The following is a 13,143-nucleotide window of genomic DNA, read 5'->3' as shown; positions in this document are numbered from 1 at the left end:
TCCTCTCCTCTCCTCTCCTCTCCTCTCCTCTCCTCTCCTCTCCTCTCCCAAGAAATTAGGCCAATTTATAAAACTGTCCAGATGCCTCCAGCAGCCAGCAAGTGCAGTGAGAACTAATTATTTGTTTTTCCTCCTTTCTTCTGCTACCTTCTCAAATTTTCTTCAGCTGCTTTGGGTGCCAGGCCGGGATGAACACCTCACATCTCCCCTGAGATGATGAAGAGCCTCATGTTTTGTCTCCTTCTCCTAAAGCCTCTGTCATGTTCCAGAGCAGAAAATACACAGCAATTAAGTCATTAACTTATTTACACAGAGCAGTCTCGGTAGCCACACATTGCTTCTCATTAGTCTCTCCTTCACAAGATCAGCCACTTAACACAAAAGGCTCCTTTAGGTTACAATGCTCGGTTCTGCTGACCTGCAGCCATCCCACTTTTGCAGCCACAGCACGATGGGGATGCCTCCTGCACACAAACTTCCTTTGCGGAGAACGAGGATCCTTTGGATTGTCATCCAGAGTCACAAATCCCATGAACCATGTGATAACCAGGGGCTAACCTCCCTGTGGGCTCATTTGTGGCACAGAAGGAAACACTCCCCACCAGCCTGTCACATCACAAACACAATAGCTCATTGCTACCGAGGCTTAAAGAGAACTAACAAATGTGAGGAGACCTCCAAGCAGCAGTACAGCTGTTTGAGGACCCTCTGAACCTTAACATGGAGTCAGGATAATTTGTCATTGACTCCCTGAGTCACAGAACGCTCTGGGGCCGGAATAATTTTGGTAGAAGTTTGCTGTTGCTGCTCATCTCCAGAACTCACAAGTGAACTGCAGGATGTAGACATTTATGTGCCTGCTATACCTGAACACCCCACCTCATCAGAATTAGGGTGTTTCCCTATTAAGACACAGAGAAGGACCCACATCCCTGATTTTATCAGCTGTTACACCAAAATTTGGACTTAATATCCAAACAAAAGCACCGGGAGGGGCAGATTCAGAAGAGAGGAAGATCACAACAAACCACGTCATTTATGTGCACACATTTGAAGACTACAATTAACATTTTCTGTAGGTTGTTTGGGGTCAGGGCACTGGTGGGTTTTTTTGTTGGCTTGATTGATTTTGACTTTTTTTGGTTTTAAGTAGTTCTGTGGTTTCAGGGAACTAATGTTTAAGAAGTTATAGTTCAGCCCATAAGTGACTGACATTGGCCACAGAAAAATCTGACTCTTGTTTTTCCAGTTCATTACCAAATTTAACACGTATTAAAACAATCTTAGCAGCACAGGCTCTGTTGGAGCACAGAGGAGTTTGAACTGTGGACACTTTTTCTTTCTTTCTAGGCTGTCAGGTGTTTGATCAAAAAGCAAAATTCCCCTGTTACCTCGTAAGGCAAAAGCACACGTGTTCAAAAGAAGCTCAGAAGAGTAATTTAGCAAATAATCTAAAATAAATCTTAATGTAGATATTTACATGTAAAATGAACTACTAATATGCCAAGATGCAGAAAATCTTTATATATTGGGTTTCTACATTTAATGTATTCATGTAATCATCACAAAAGAACATGCTTTGTGACTCTAAGCCAGACAGCAGAAAAACATAATTCAATTTTTCGATTAAATTTTTTAAATTTAGCCTAGTTATGCAAATCAGGTGCTGAACTAGCTTTGCAAAGCGTGTTTTTTTATGTTTTTAATTAACATGTGTGAAAACAATTAGGAAGACTATGGTTTGTTCACAAGTATCATCAGAAAGCTGCAGTTAAATAAATTACTTTTGAGTTTCAATACATGCAGCCTCTGAAGTGATTGACTACAGAAGCTTACAGCTAAATTTGTTCTGTATTTGTTTCCAGTGTACCGTACTCCTATTTGAAAAGGATTCTCATTACAAAGAGTTAGTTAACTGAAAGACCTAAATAATTATAATAAAAACCAGAACACAGAGGTTCTCAGCATTTTTAAGTCTAAGATAATTAAAAAAACCCAACAACAAACCAACCAGGTTTGTCTCAGAGAGTGTACAAACATCAGGAGGAAAACTAAACAGCCCATACTTTTTTTCCCCTTTAAGGCAGCAGAATATTTAAACAAATACAATTGATTCTCCTGAAATATGCACTGTAATTTGCATTAAACCCTTCCAGAAGCACTGCAGTAACAAGAACACAAAGTAAATCTACAGGATCACTTTATTTTCCCAATGACTTTGAACAGGATGCTGGAAAAAATGAAAGAAGGAAGAGAACTTCATTAACACTGTAGCCAAAAGTATTCTGTGCACTGCTGCACTGAAGTTATCATACCAGAAAGAAATTCCTCTAATGCTGCCTGGGAGCCTGTGGAGAGCCCAGCTCCCAAAACCCTGACTCTCCCAGTTCAAAGCCATGAGGCACAGCCACAGCCTTGTGTTCCAGCCACCCCAAAGCCTCGAGTCTCCCAGCACAGCACCAGGTCAAGAGCACAACAAGCTCTGCCTCCAGCACCCAGCATTCCCACTCAACCCCTCAAATAGGTGAACTTGCTTTGGCTCCCCTTCCTCCTTTCCCTCACTAAAAGTTGCTTCCTCTTCCATCTGTCCTCTGCCACATTCCTCCATTAAGCCCATCCTTTTATAGCAGTTGCTGGAACATGCCAGAGCTCTGAGTGCTCAGAGTAATCTTCGAAGAGTTACATTAGATTTCCATTCCCACTAACTCCCTCTGGTTTAGTGGAGGGGAAGCTGGAGCAAACCTTTGCAAATCTCAATCAATAAACCAGAAATTGCCTTTCCTTTTTCTCCATGTCTTCCATTACAAGCTGGGGCAGGGGGTTAATAGTTGTTTTTTTTTTTAAAAAAGTCTGCCTGCTAGAGGTTGTTCACATGGTTGGGAAATCAGGGTTTCTACATGGCTCTTGAAATATTTTAAGACAGAACAGTTTTTTTTTGGAGTCACCTTTTCACTCTTCTGGCTTTTGTTGTTGTTCTGCAGGAACAGTAACCAAGTAGTAAGTTAGAGTTCTAAAACTTCATATTTTTGGAGAGTCCTTGTCTCTTCCTTGTTTGGAGAAATGGTACCAAAATAAATAAGTAGACAGTGAGTGGATATTGCTTTAACAACTGGAACTTTGCAATCAAATCAGCAAACTCTGGTCAGCAAAACCAGTGATCCATCACAGGAAAGTAACAAGTATATTGAGCCAAGCTTGAACTCCATGTGACACTTTAGATCTGAAGAATTACACTAAAACTCAGTTTTATCACCTTGCAAGGGAGCTAAATGTGATTTTAGCAAACCACAGGTGCATTACTACCCCTTTTTGAGAGTGGCTGGGGTACAACAGTTTGGAGAGGATGCCTGTCCTGACCACTTCTTGTTTTTCTTGCCAAACATCATGACTACTTAATCAGTTGGATGTAATTATGATCAGATATGATCAGATAGGAAGAGCAGACTCTATCGTTAAGGGAGTCTCTGTATAGAATTTTGCAATTACAGTAGATTTTTTCTTTAATCAGTAATGCTGTCATTTGCTATTGCTCCTGGCGTGGTTTATTTGTCTCTCACGGGAGTAGAATTTTTAGTTCATACCTAGTCTAATTAAAACCCTCAAAGGGGCAGGAATGCAAAAATTGGCATTTGCTTCTCATTTAATTTAATTTGCTTCTCACAAATAGAAAAAGCAAAGCAAACTGTGATATGGTAACAATGGTATTTGAAAAATTCTGACTACAGCTTTTGATTTTTCGTACCTACAACCTTCTCTTAGAGATAAAAGGCTGCTTTTCCTCCTGAGAAACACCTACTGAAATGGCTCTGGCTGTGAGCACAAAAAAAACCACTGGTGTGTGTAGGGGGGTGTGTGTGTACTTATATATTTATAGTCACCATCTCATCCTTGATTTAGCTTTTTTCCCAGAATACACAACCTCCTCTCAGCCACAACAGGAACAATTCAAACCTTCAGGCTTCAGTGCTTGTTTTTATGACTCTTCCAGTCCACTGAGGGCACCAAATTGTTTGTCTTTAGATTCTTGGAATGCCAACATGGGTGTCTTCTCAACAACCTAGGAAGCCTTGCTATATTGGAGGAATATGCACTGACTAAATGAAGCTTGGCTGTGTAACTCCTTCATGGCTCTTGTTAACTTCATCCTTCCACACGTTTAAAGTGATCTGTGGTCAGCAAGCAAAGGAAAATTCACATTTATCTTTGCATTTTCACTACTCTGGCTGCAGTAGTTTTCCTTTGTCCCTTTCCTGATGTTGGTGAAGGCCTGTATTATTTTCTTAAGGATGGGAGGTGTGTATGAGACATGGTGAGAGAGAGGATAAAGGTGATGATCTTGGGAAGCAAATCTTCATCCCATAACTCGCAATTTTCAGTCACTCTAGTTTTAGCTAAAGCAGCTTTCTGCTGAGTGGTCCTCAGCAGCCTGACAATAAATGACTTGAGAAGAAGCTGTTAGGTTCAAATGAAGTACTATTAGGAAAATAATCTCCAAATTGAGTCCCAAACTCTGGCATGCTTCCCAGTCAACAGTATTTGCCTGCCCAGTAATTTCATAGCTGTGGAAAATGCAGGTCCAACATTTTCACACTATTTCTTAAATGGAGAAATGTAGTAAATAATTACAGAGGAACTTTATAAATATAAAATATTTTTCCTTTTCATCTCTACCCATAAAGTCACATGTCCCATGAGAAATGATGACGGCTTTACAGTTGTGAAGGAAGCTTTAACCATTAATACAGAAGAGAAGGACCAGTCTTCCAACTTCCTTTTCACTATACTTTCAAATTAAGAACTCTGCCACAACTTTGCATCTTCTTCTTTCATCCCCTCTCCTTCACTCACAGTAAAGATGTAAATAATAATGTGAATAATAATTATTCATTGCAGTGAGGAGTGACCCAGAATTTGCTGCATTTGCATAAAAGGACATATAATTCTCTGAAAACACACAATGTTCTTCTTGAGTAAACTCAAAGAAATACTTGACATTATTTACCATAGAATATTGGACCAGCAGTAATTATCACTGGAAGTAAGAGTTAATGAATGTGGTGATTGGAGATATGCTAGGACTTTGTGAGCATCAGGAATGGACTGTAGCCAACTGACAGAGAAATCCTGATGTGCACTGGATGAAATGGAAGGAAAGTGAAAGGGAGTTGTAATTCCGGGAGTAAAAGTTGTGAATGCCAGTGGACACAACTGAGAAGAGCCCGTGTAGGGTAACAGTGAATCGCATTAAAATGCTGTAGGCAAAACTACCGTGCAGAAAACTGGGAATGCATTTTTGTTCCCAGCTGAACACTAACAATGGAATGTATACAGATGTTCTTGCACTATTCAAAAAGTATGTAAACACCCAGTGTGAGCCCCAGAGCTCAGAGGGATTTGCCCAGTTCTCATCTGAGGGAATGGAGGCGGAATGCCGGGACAGTGCTGCTGATGAGCCCAGCACGTCCTCTGCTGATCCCTGTAACACCGGGATCTGAAGGGAGAACCATGGCAATCAACAAGAGCCATCAGTTCAGAGAGACTGAAATAAGTTGAAAGATGGGAAAAGTAATAATGCAGAATATTAACTGCAGGATGCTCAGCAGTCAGATTTGTTCGTAGGAAACAAATGGAGAAATCTGAGCAGGATCACAGCATGACACTTCAGACAACCACCAGACCCTGGAGAAGTTGTGGCCCATCTGGCAAGTGTTGCCTGTCTTACACATTTCACAGCAGAAAACAGGGACAAAAGGATAACCACACATTAAGATGTATGTTTAAAGAGAAATGAACGATTACAGACGTGTGGAATAACCAGATTTGTTTGCTTTTTTGCTTATTCAGAAAAGAAGAAGAAGAAAGGATAAAGCAAAATATGTAGAAATAACTTCTATGTAACTTGACTTTGAAATTCCCTCTCCAACTCTGGGGCAAAAGATGCATTGCTAGAACTTCAATTCAGCAGCAGTTTTCACCTTCAAAGAGCTGTACAAGTACTTGGTAACTTTTATTTTTCTGTACTTGTGAGAAAGGCTGTGGCATATGACGGTGTTCCCCTTCAGAACTCTGAATAGCAAGAATTAAAAACCTGAGTTAAAAGTATTCCATATTAGAAAACCCAGCCTATTCAAGCTTTACAAAATTTTATGCTCATGCCTCCAATTATGAACTCTTTCTGTTTTTAACATCCTCCACCCACCCCTTTAAAATGAGAGCAAAGATGCCCTGGTAATGGCAGCATTCCAGTAGATGGGAGCCCAAGATAAAAAACAATCAGGGAAGTCAATAATAACCCTGTAATGTGCAGTCACTTTGGGAGCTGTCCCTGAGCTCTCTGCACAACCCCCTGGAGCAGCCTGGACGAAGCTGGGCTGCAGAGACAACGTCTAGGATCACTCTCCATCCCACAGAGCATGTGCCTCACTCTTGCTGACTTTTTAGGTGGCAGATTTGTTGGTCCTGCTCAGATTGGTCTCATTTCTAAGTGTGGCTTTCTTAGGTGGAGCCCAGACTATCCAGAGGTGCAGGGCTAAGGAAGTGCACAGTTACATCAGCCTCTGTGAAACTATGAGTGTTTTTCTTTTATTAAGGCCATGTAGATGATTTTTGGAGATTTAGCCATCCAGAAAAGTCAAGGAAAAGAAGACAATGTCATTCCTCCATGATACCCTGTTCATTTGGCTGGATTAAGAAAGATCTGTTTCATGGGCAGCACAACAGCTGAGACCTTCTGCTGTTCCATAAAGTGCAGTACTTTCCACAGCTTCCCATTAAGGAACACCTCCCTTGCTTCACCTGTATTTTGCCTGCTAAAGGCTGGATCTCAAGCGTCAAACTGTTCTAAATCAAAATATCTGTCCTTCCAGAATGCTTCTTTTTCAATTTAAAGACCTCTTCATGGAGAATTTTACTTTTCAAGGAAAGTGCATCCCAAAACCAGCTTATGTTTCATTCAGCATAAGCCCAACAAAGTGTGCCACTGTAACAGGGCAGGGCACAATCCTAAAATCTCTCAGCAGCTTGAACTTTGTGTGTTTTACAGCAAAACAGAACATGGTTTGTATATGTGAAATCACTTTGTTAAATATACTGCTGGCCCCAGCCTTGTTTTACCCAAGCATCATCTTCGCCCATTTCCACTAAATTTAGATGATATTCTCCTCAGAGGCTGGTCTTTACAAGACAGATTGGGTATTTACTTTTTCTCTAAGTGTCTACTGCATTCCTCCTAGTAGCACATTTATTCCACAGATCTTTCTACTCATTAAATGAGTTCTAAACTTAGCACAGGCTCTCCCAGCTTTAATGCAAACCATGTGCGAGGCTTCCAAATGACTCACTGAGAGCATGAGCTGTGCAATGGTGTTCTCTGATAAACACATAAACAAAAACAACTCTGATCAACTGGTTCTGAGCAAAAGAACAACACCAACAGAGCTATTTCAATGGTGTTAGGGTTGGAAGGAAAGGCAGCCAGCAAAGGGGGTCAAGTACAGGGTGTTTCTCTAAAGCATAGATTGCTACTAGAGAAAAAAAGTTAAAAGAAACCAGATTTTTTTTACAACTTGCTGAAAACTTAAATGTAGCTGCCTTGCAAATGAGCAGTCAGTGTCACAAAACCCAAAAGCCAGAAGCAGATGCAGAAGAAAAAGAGCAGCCAAGCCTGGTGCTAACATTTCGACTGCAAACCATGCAAACCAGTTTCATCATCCACTACCTGCTGTGCTCCTTGGCTTGGTGGTATAAGGATGGCTTTATTGGCATTGGGGAATTTCTGACTGAAAATTAAAATATATAAATTTTATTGCTGCTTCTTGTTATTTCTCTGTTAATAGTATTTTTTTAAATAATTTGGATTCTTAGCATATTTTGTTTTGCTTTGGTTGTTTGGTTGTTTTTTGGTGCCGGTTTTTTTTGGAGGGGTTGGAGTGGGGAGAGGTGTCATTTGTTTTGGTTTTTACAGTCTGGAAAGGAGATCAGAAGCTTCATTTCCTTTTTTTTTTACCACATTTCTTAATAAATTCAGTAGTTTTAAAGTAAAGTCTTCTCAGCCTCAGGATGACTCCTGAACAAATATATTTGACTTCCAAAAGCTTCCTGAGTGGAAGCCGTACACAGTGGAAGAGAAATCCTCATTACTTAGTTATAGAAATTAACATATTCTACTGTTCCCAAACCTTGATAAAAGTTGAGACCAAATCCTGGGCTAACAATAAAACTTGGTAAGAATAATCAAGAACTGTGGAAGATTTTTCTTCTAAAAATTATTTATGAAAAAGTCTGTAATAGTTGTAATTCTGATGGCCTTGAGGGGGTCCACTTTGCAATGCACAAGGTGCAGCAGGTTTGCTGAGACCTGAAGTGGAAGCAAAATGAATCCTAACGCATTTTAGCATCTACCATAACATATGGAAGAGGAGAGGATAAAATATATACAGGTGTTTTAATTGTTGAAATGAGTGAATGACAACTTTTATTCCAACTTGTATCAGCATAGTAACTTCTAATGTAATTGTACACCAGTAGCCATAGCATGTCATTGCCTTCATTTCAAAAATCTAAAAATAAACCACCAAACACCACCGTGCATTAGCAACACACCCTGGGAACACGGGCGTAAAGTCCGGGATCGGGACACACACAGTGCAAGGTCATTTCTGAGCAAGGAGGAGCTGCTGGGTGCCAGGGCTCTGGGGCCACCACAGGCACTGCCCTGCTCCCAGGCTGGGGTGCTGGGATGCTGGGATGAGCCAGCCCTGCTCATCCCACGGGGATCCCCCACGGATCCTGTCCCCCAGGGAACAGCCGCCAGCGCTGTGCCCTGATGCTTTGGAGCACTGTCACTGTCAAAGGAAAAAACCAGACAAAGTTGCTTTCAATTACCATTGATGGCACTTAAATATGAGTGTAGCGGGGAGCAGAAGGTAAATGAGGGGTAAGTGGCCCGTGGAAGCAATTTCTGTAAGGTTTGCTCTAGGCTAGGAGGGGAGGAAAAGCAATTGCCCTGCCACACTCACCTCATTCTCTGCACTGCTGTTCTCATTGCCCATCTCGACTCGGATGTCCAGGATCACACAGCAATTAAAGAAAGATCACTGGAAGAAAAGAAAAAGCTCTTAATGGGCTGTGAAAAACCAAACTAAAATAAAACAACAAAAACCCCTGGAAATTTTGGAGGGGTGTCATCTCAGTCACCGTGTCAGCTGCCCCTCCTGACGTTCAGCCTTACAATGATTCTAAGGCATAAATTGGGGAAAAGAACTCTGAACGCTTTTATTTCCTAATGTCTCTCTGCTGTCTTCCCCACACTGGTTCCACTTATGCTGAAAGACAGTCCTTGAAACTCAGCTCTGTTACTCTGTTTCTGGATTATTCCAAGACATTTGAGCAGAAAGACATTTTCCTTGCCGAGGTTACTTGGGATGGACAGCCCAGAGGAAAACCTTGTTGTTTTAACTGTAATCAAACCACTTTTATTTCTTGAAATTCCTGGACCGAGCTGCCTGCTCACATTGTCAGAACCAAGGGATTAAACCTGACTGTCACTGAAACAAACAAGTTTCAAAAACGCACTCAGAGAAAGAGTAAATGGATTTTTTATCCTGATCACTGGCATCGTTCCCTGCTCTTCTTAGGCATTATTCTGTTACAGTGTTGTGTTCTAAACACATTCTTTAGACTTAACAGGATCTGCCTGCCATAATTACTGTTGGTTTTATACTAGTTCAGCTCTAATTATTTAATTTCAAAAAAATCCTCTGAGCAGTTCTAGAGTTAAGTGTCTCCCCAGGCATTGTTCATTTCTGTATTTTTTTTGGAAAGGGTACTCAATAGTAGAAGTACACACCAGAGATTCACTTATAGGCACTCACTTCTTGCTCTAGACATTTTATTTGGGGGCTCATGCATTGAAAGTCACTGTATTTATTCAATTACTGAATAGGTGAAAATTACACAGTGTCTTCAGGTTTTTTTCCCAAAGACTTTGGGATTGGTCTGAAGCATGTGTCAAGAAAAACTCCATTAAAGTCAAAAGAGAGATTGCACTTCGAAGTCTGTAAAAGAGAGATTGCACTTTAAACGCCAAAGAAACCATACAAGCTTTTAAGGAATGTTGTTACTTATTACTACAGTACATTTTTTAACTTGAAATATTATTTTACTTCACAGGAGGCTTGGAGAGACAGAGAGAAGTTTGGTGTTATGCCCCTAAGCTTTGTTCTGTTTAAACTTGATTGTCTGCAGGGGATACAGCAGTGCTTGAACTTGCTGCTGTTGAAATCACTGGAACCAGGATTGCACTTTCAGTGATTAATTAGCAACGTGAGGTTTTATCTGCTGGGGTTGCTGCCAAGTCCTGTCCTGTTTTAAAACAGTTCAGAGCTATGCTGAAGACTGGATGTAACATTTTCAAAATCACTGTTCCCCAAGTATGAAGTACTCCATCATGGATAAATGCACACACACAAATCTTTCCAGGCTCAGCCCAGTGAAGTGTTCCAAGACAACACATTAAGATTACAATATTTTAAGTATGTATTGATATAATAAAACATTCTCACACTGTTAGAGCTGCTGAGTAAGGTTTAAATGCACAGGAGGGAAAGAATAACTCCACTATAGAGATATGCTTCCGTCAGCAGCCAGCACAATTCTTTAAGAGTGAATATAGTGGCATTTCTGTTCCCCTGACCTGCTGAGCTTTTCTCTTCCCAAATCTTTTTTTGTCCCTACAGACATCATGTGAAAATACCTAGAGAGTTAGAGCTCTCTGAAGTGTCCCCTCACAAGCACTTGCAGTAATAACATAAACGGGGGAATGAATGAATGAAACTCTCCCAGATCCCCATGGAGTTGTTCAGTTAATTGGGGTGGGGTCTTGTACGTAATTGTGTAAAATGCAAATTTTGCTTATCAAGTTCTTAAATAGATTAGCCAATGTATGCCATAATGTTGCCTATTTATTTTAGAGTATATTCACTCTGGTGCATAATATACCGTCAACATTTCTGCACCAGCTCAGCCATACTGACTGTTAAGGACAGCAACTGCTGATAGAGGCCAAAGTTCTAATATTGAGTGGAAAGATAACAATGCTTTATTTACAGCTCTTTATTAAAATGCACAGGAATCAGAGTAGAAAATGACAAGAGCACAGCAGAAGTGCCAGCTGTCGAAAATCTCCACTAACACATCGTATCATATTGTCTACCCACTCTTTTCTTTCCCTAGAGCATGAAATTTCCCAATTTTCACACAATTCTCACATTACCATCTGCTTAATAATGAAGATAAATGTAATAAATAGGAAATAAAGACATTGCAGATTCTCCAATAATGAAACAAGTGATAATAATAATAAATTGTGCATTACATTGCAGAGTGCTAAGGTAATTTTTTAGATTACAGTGTTGCTGTAATCCTTTTTACATACATTATTTTTAAATCATTCAATGCACGAGCATTACTTAGGTTGCAAACTACAAGTGCTTTATCATATGTATAGAATTTCAAATCAGCATTACAAACATGCTAAAAATCCATCCATTAAATAAACATAGGTTAACCAAAAGATAATCTTCATCACCTTTCTATAGTATCTCTCACAATTTACATGTCATTATTGAAATTATTTGAACACTACATATTTTGAAAACAGCTCAATGGTACCAAATTGGTTTGTTCAGCCTGCAGAGACTTTTGAGCTGAACAACTGCTTTCCTGAAAGCAAACAAGAGGACGTTTAATGTTGCACTTACATTCCAGGATTTATCTGGCACCTTTGGCTTCACCGACGCTTTTAGAACGTGCCTTCAAACCATTCCTTCCATCTTCACCTCACCAGTTTTCACCTGATTTTCCTCCTACTTCTCCTCAGACTCATGAAATGTAGGCTTTCTCTCCGAGACCCACCTTCATAACCTGCTCAACAACCAACTTGCCTCCACCCCAGGCGAGAAAGAAAACAAGTTACACCTCCTCGGCCCGGCCTCCCCCTGCTCCTGCCAGGCTGCTGAGGCTCTCTGCATGCCGTAAATCCAGTGCTAATGTTTTTCACAAAAGCAACCCCAGAGAACATCAGTTTTGGGTCAAACATATTTCACTTCTACCGTTTCTTGGCTTGTGGTATAAGCAGTACTTCTTGCACTGCAGAATTTTTTCAGTGAAACTGTGTCAATAATATACTGGAATTATGCATGTGTTGTTTTCAAGGGAAAATTGGTATTGGGGGGAATATCTATTCTGCATTTTGTTTTCAGGTTTGTTTATGTGTTTAAGCTCATTTTTCATTTTCTCGTATTGCCCTTGAAAGCTGTCAGAAATACCTGCTACCAAATGTTGATGTGCCTGTTCAGGTTATGGTGAAATAATTTCCCATTTAATCATCCTGAAGGGTGGAGACGTGACAAAAACGCTTTGAAATGTGATGTTGCAAGAAGTACTGGTTTATGGGCAAGCTAATTGTTATTATTAACTCTGATTGTCCATTCCAGCAATGCTTCCACAAAGGGGTGCTGAGAAACACAGCTGGTAACCAGAGTATTTATCATAAACGCCAAGGGATTAATGAGTTTCTGTAAACACCAGTGGTGCTTTCTGGTGCCACAAACCAAGGAAATGGTCCACTGTGGGTTTATTGCACCTCGAAGAGTGTGAGGCAGCATTGCTGAATCCAGCATGGAAAAGTCATATCTGACATGAATAAAAGGCAGGATTTCATAGGGCAGCCACATGTTGTCTGCTGACTTTTTTTCCACAAAGTCTTGGTCTACAAACTCCTGACTTGGAAACATAAAGCCTGTGAAGAGCTGAAATGCACAGTTGCAAGATCAAGAGCTACATGAATAGCCCTGCCTTTTAAATATTTTTTTTTTTAAATGAAGTTGCTGATCCAGCATTCTCTGGTCTCTCCAGCCCAATTCAAAATCCAGTAAATGTGAAGTTCATCAATTCAAACTTTTAGTGTGTTCTTCCTTAGAAAACAAAGCAGGGGCATTGCACAATTGATTGTTTTATATACAACAAACTATGCAATATTTTTTGTTTAGTCTTTCTGCCATGAATTTAAGAGCAGGGATCCTGTGGGAGCTCAGGAAAACACAAGCCTGGTAATACATCCTCACTTCTGGTAGCTGCATTATT

The 13,143-nt window shown here is 40.3% G+C and overlaps 1 protein-coding gene across 15 annotated transcripts in view; it reads right to left on the bottom strand.

The window, feature by feature from the left end:
* TACC2 (transforming acidic coiled-coil containing protein 2) overlaps nt 1-13,143 on the bottom strand; it is a 130,795-nt gene that overhangs the window by 106,741 nt on the left and 10,911 nt on the right. For 6 of the 15 annotated variants that reach the window (XM_042019481.1, XM_042019485.1, XM_042019495.1 and 3 more), the window contains exons 1-2: nt 11,760-11,928; nt 9,018-9,095 (exon numbers count right to left, since the gene is read on the bottom strand). In XM_042019481.1, the coding sequence (XP_041875415.1) occupies nt 9,018-9,050 (33 nt within the window). In that variant the 5' untranslated portion in view covers nt 9,051-9,095; nt 11,760-11,928. Of the gene's footprint in view, nt 1-9,017; nt 9,096-11,759; nt 11,930-13,143 lie in introns of those variants that run through there. The other 9 variants (XM_042019489.1, XM_042019491.1, XM_042019486.1 and 6 more) reach the window with 4 other exon arrangements.

Source organism: Corvus kubaryi, unplaced genomic scaffold, assembly GCF_017639235.1.
Source record: "Corvus kubaryi isolate FWS band 111438036 unplaced genomic scaffold, C.kubaryi_AGA036_p1.0 138, whole genome shotgun sequence".
Lineage (NCBI taxonomy): Eukaryota > Metazoa > Chordata > Aves > Passeriformes > Corvidae > Corvus > Corvus kubaryi.
The sequence above is the reverse complement of the archived record's forward strand: the minus strand, read 5'-3'. Positions and strand labels throughout refer to the sequence as shown.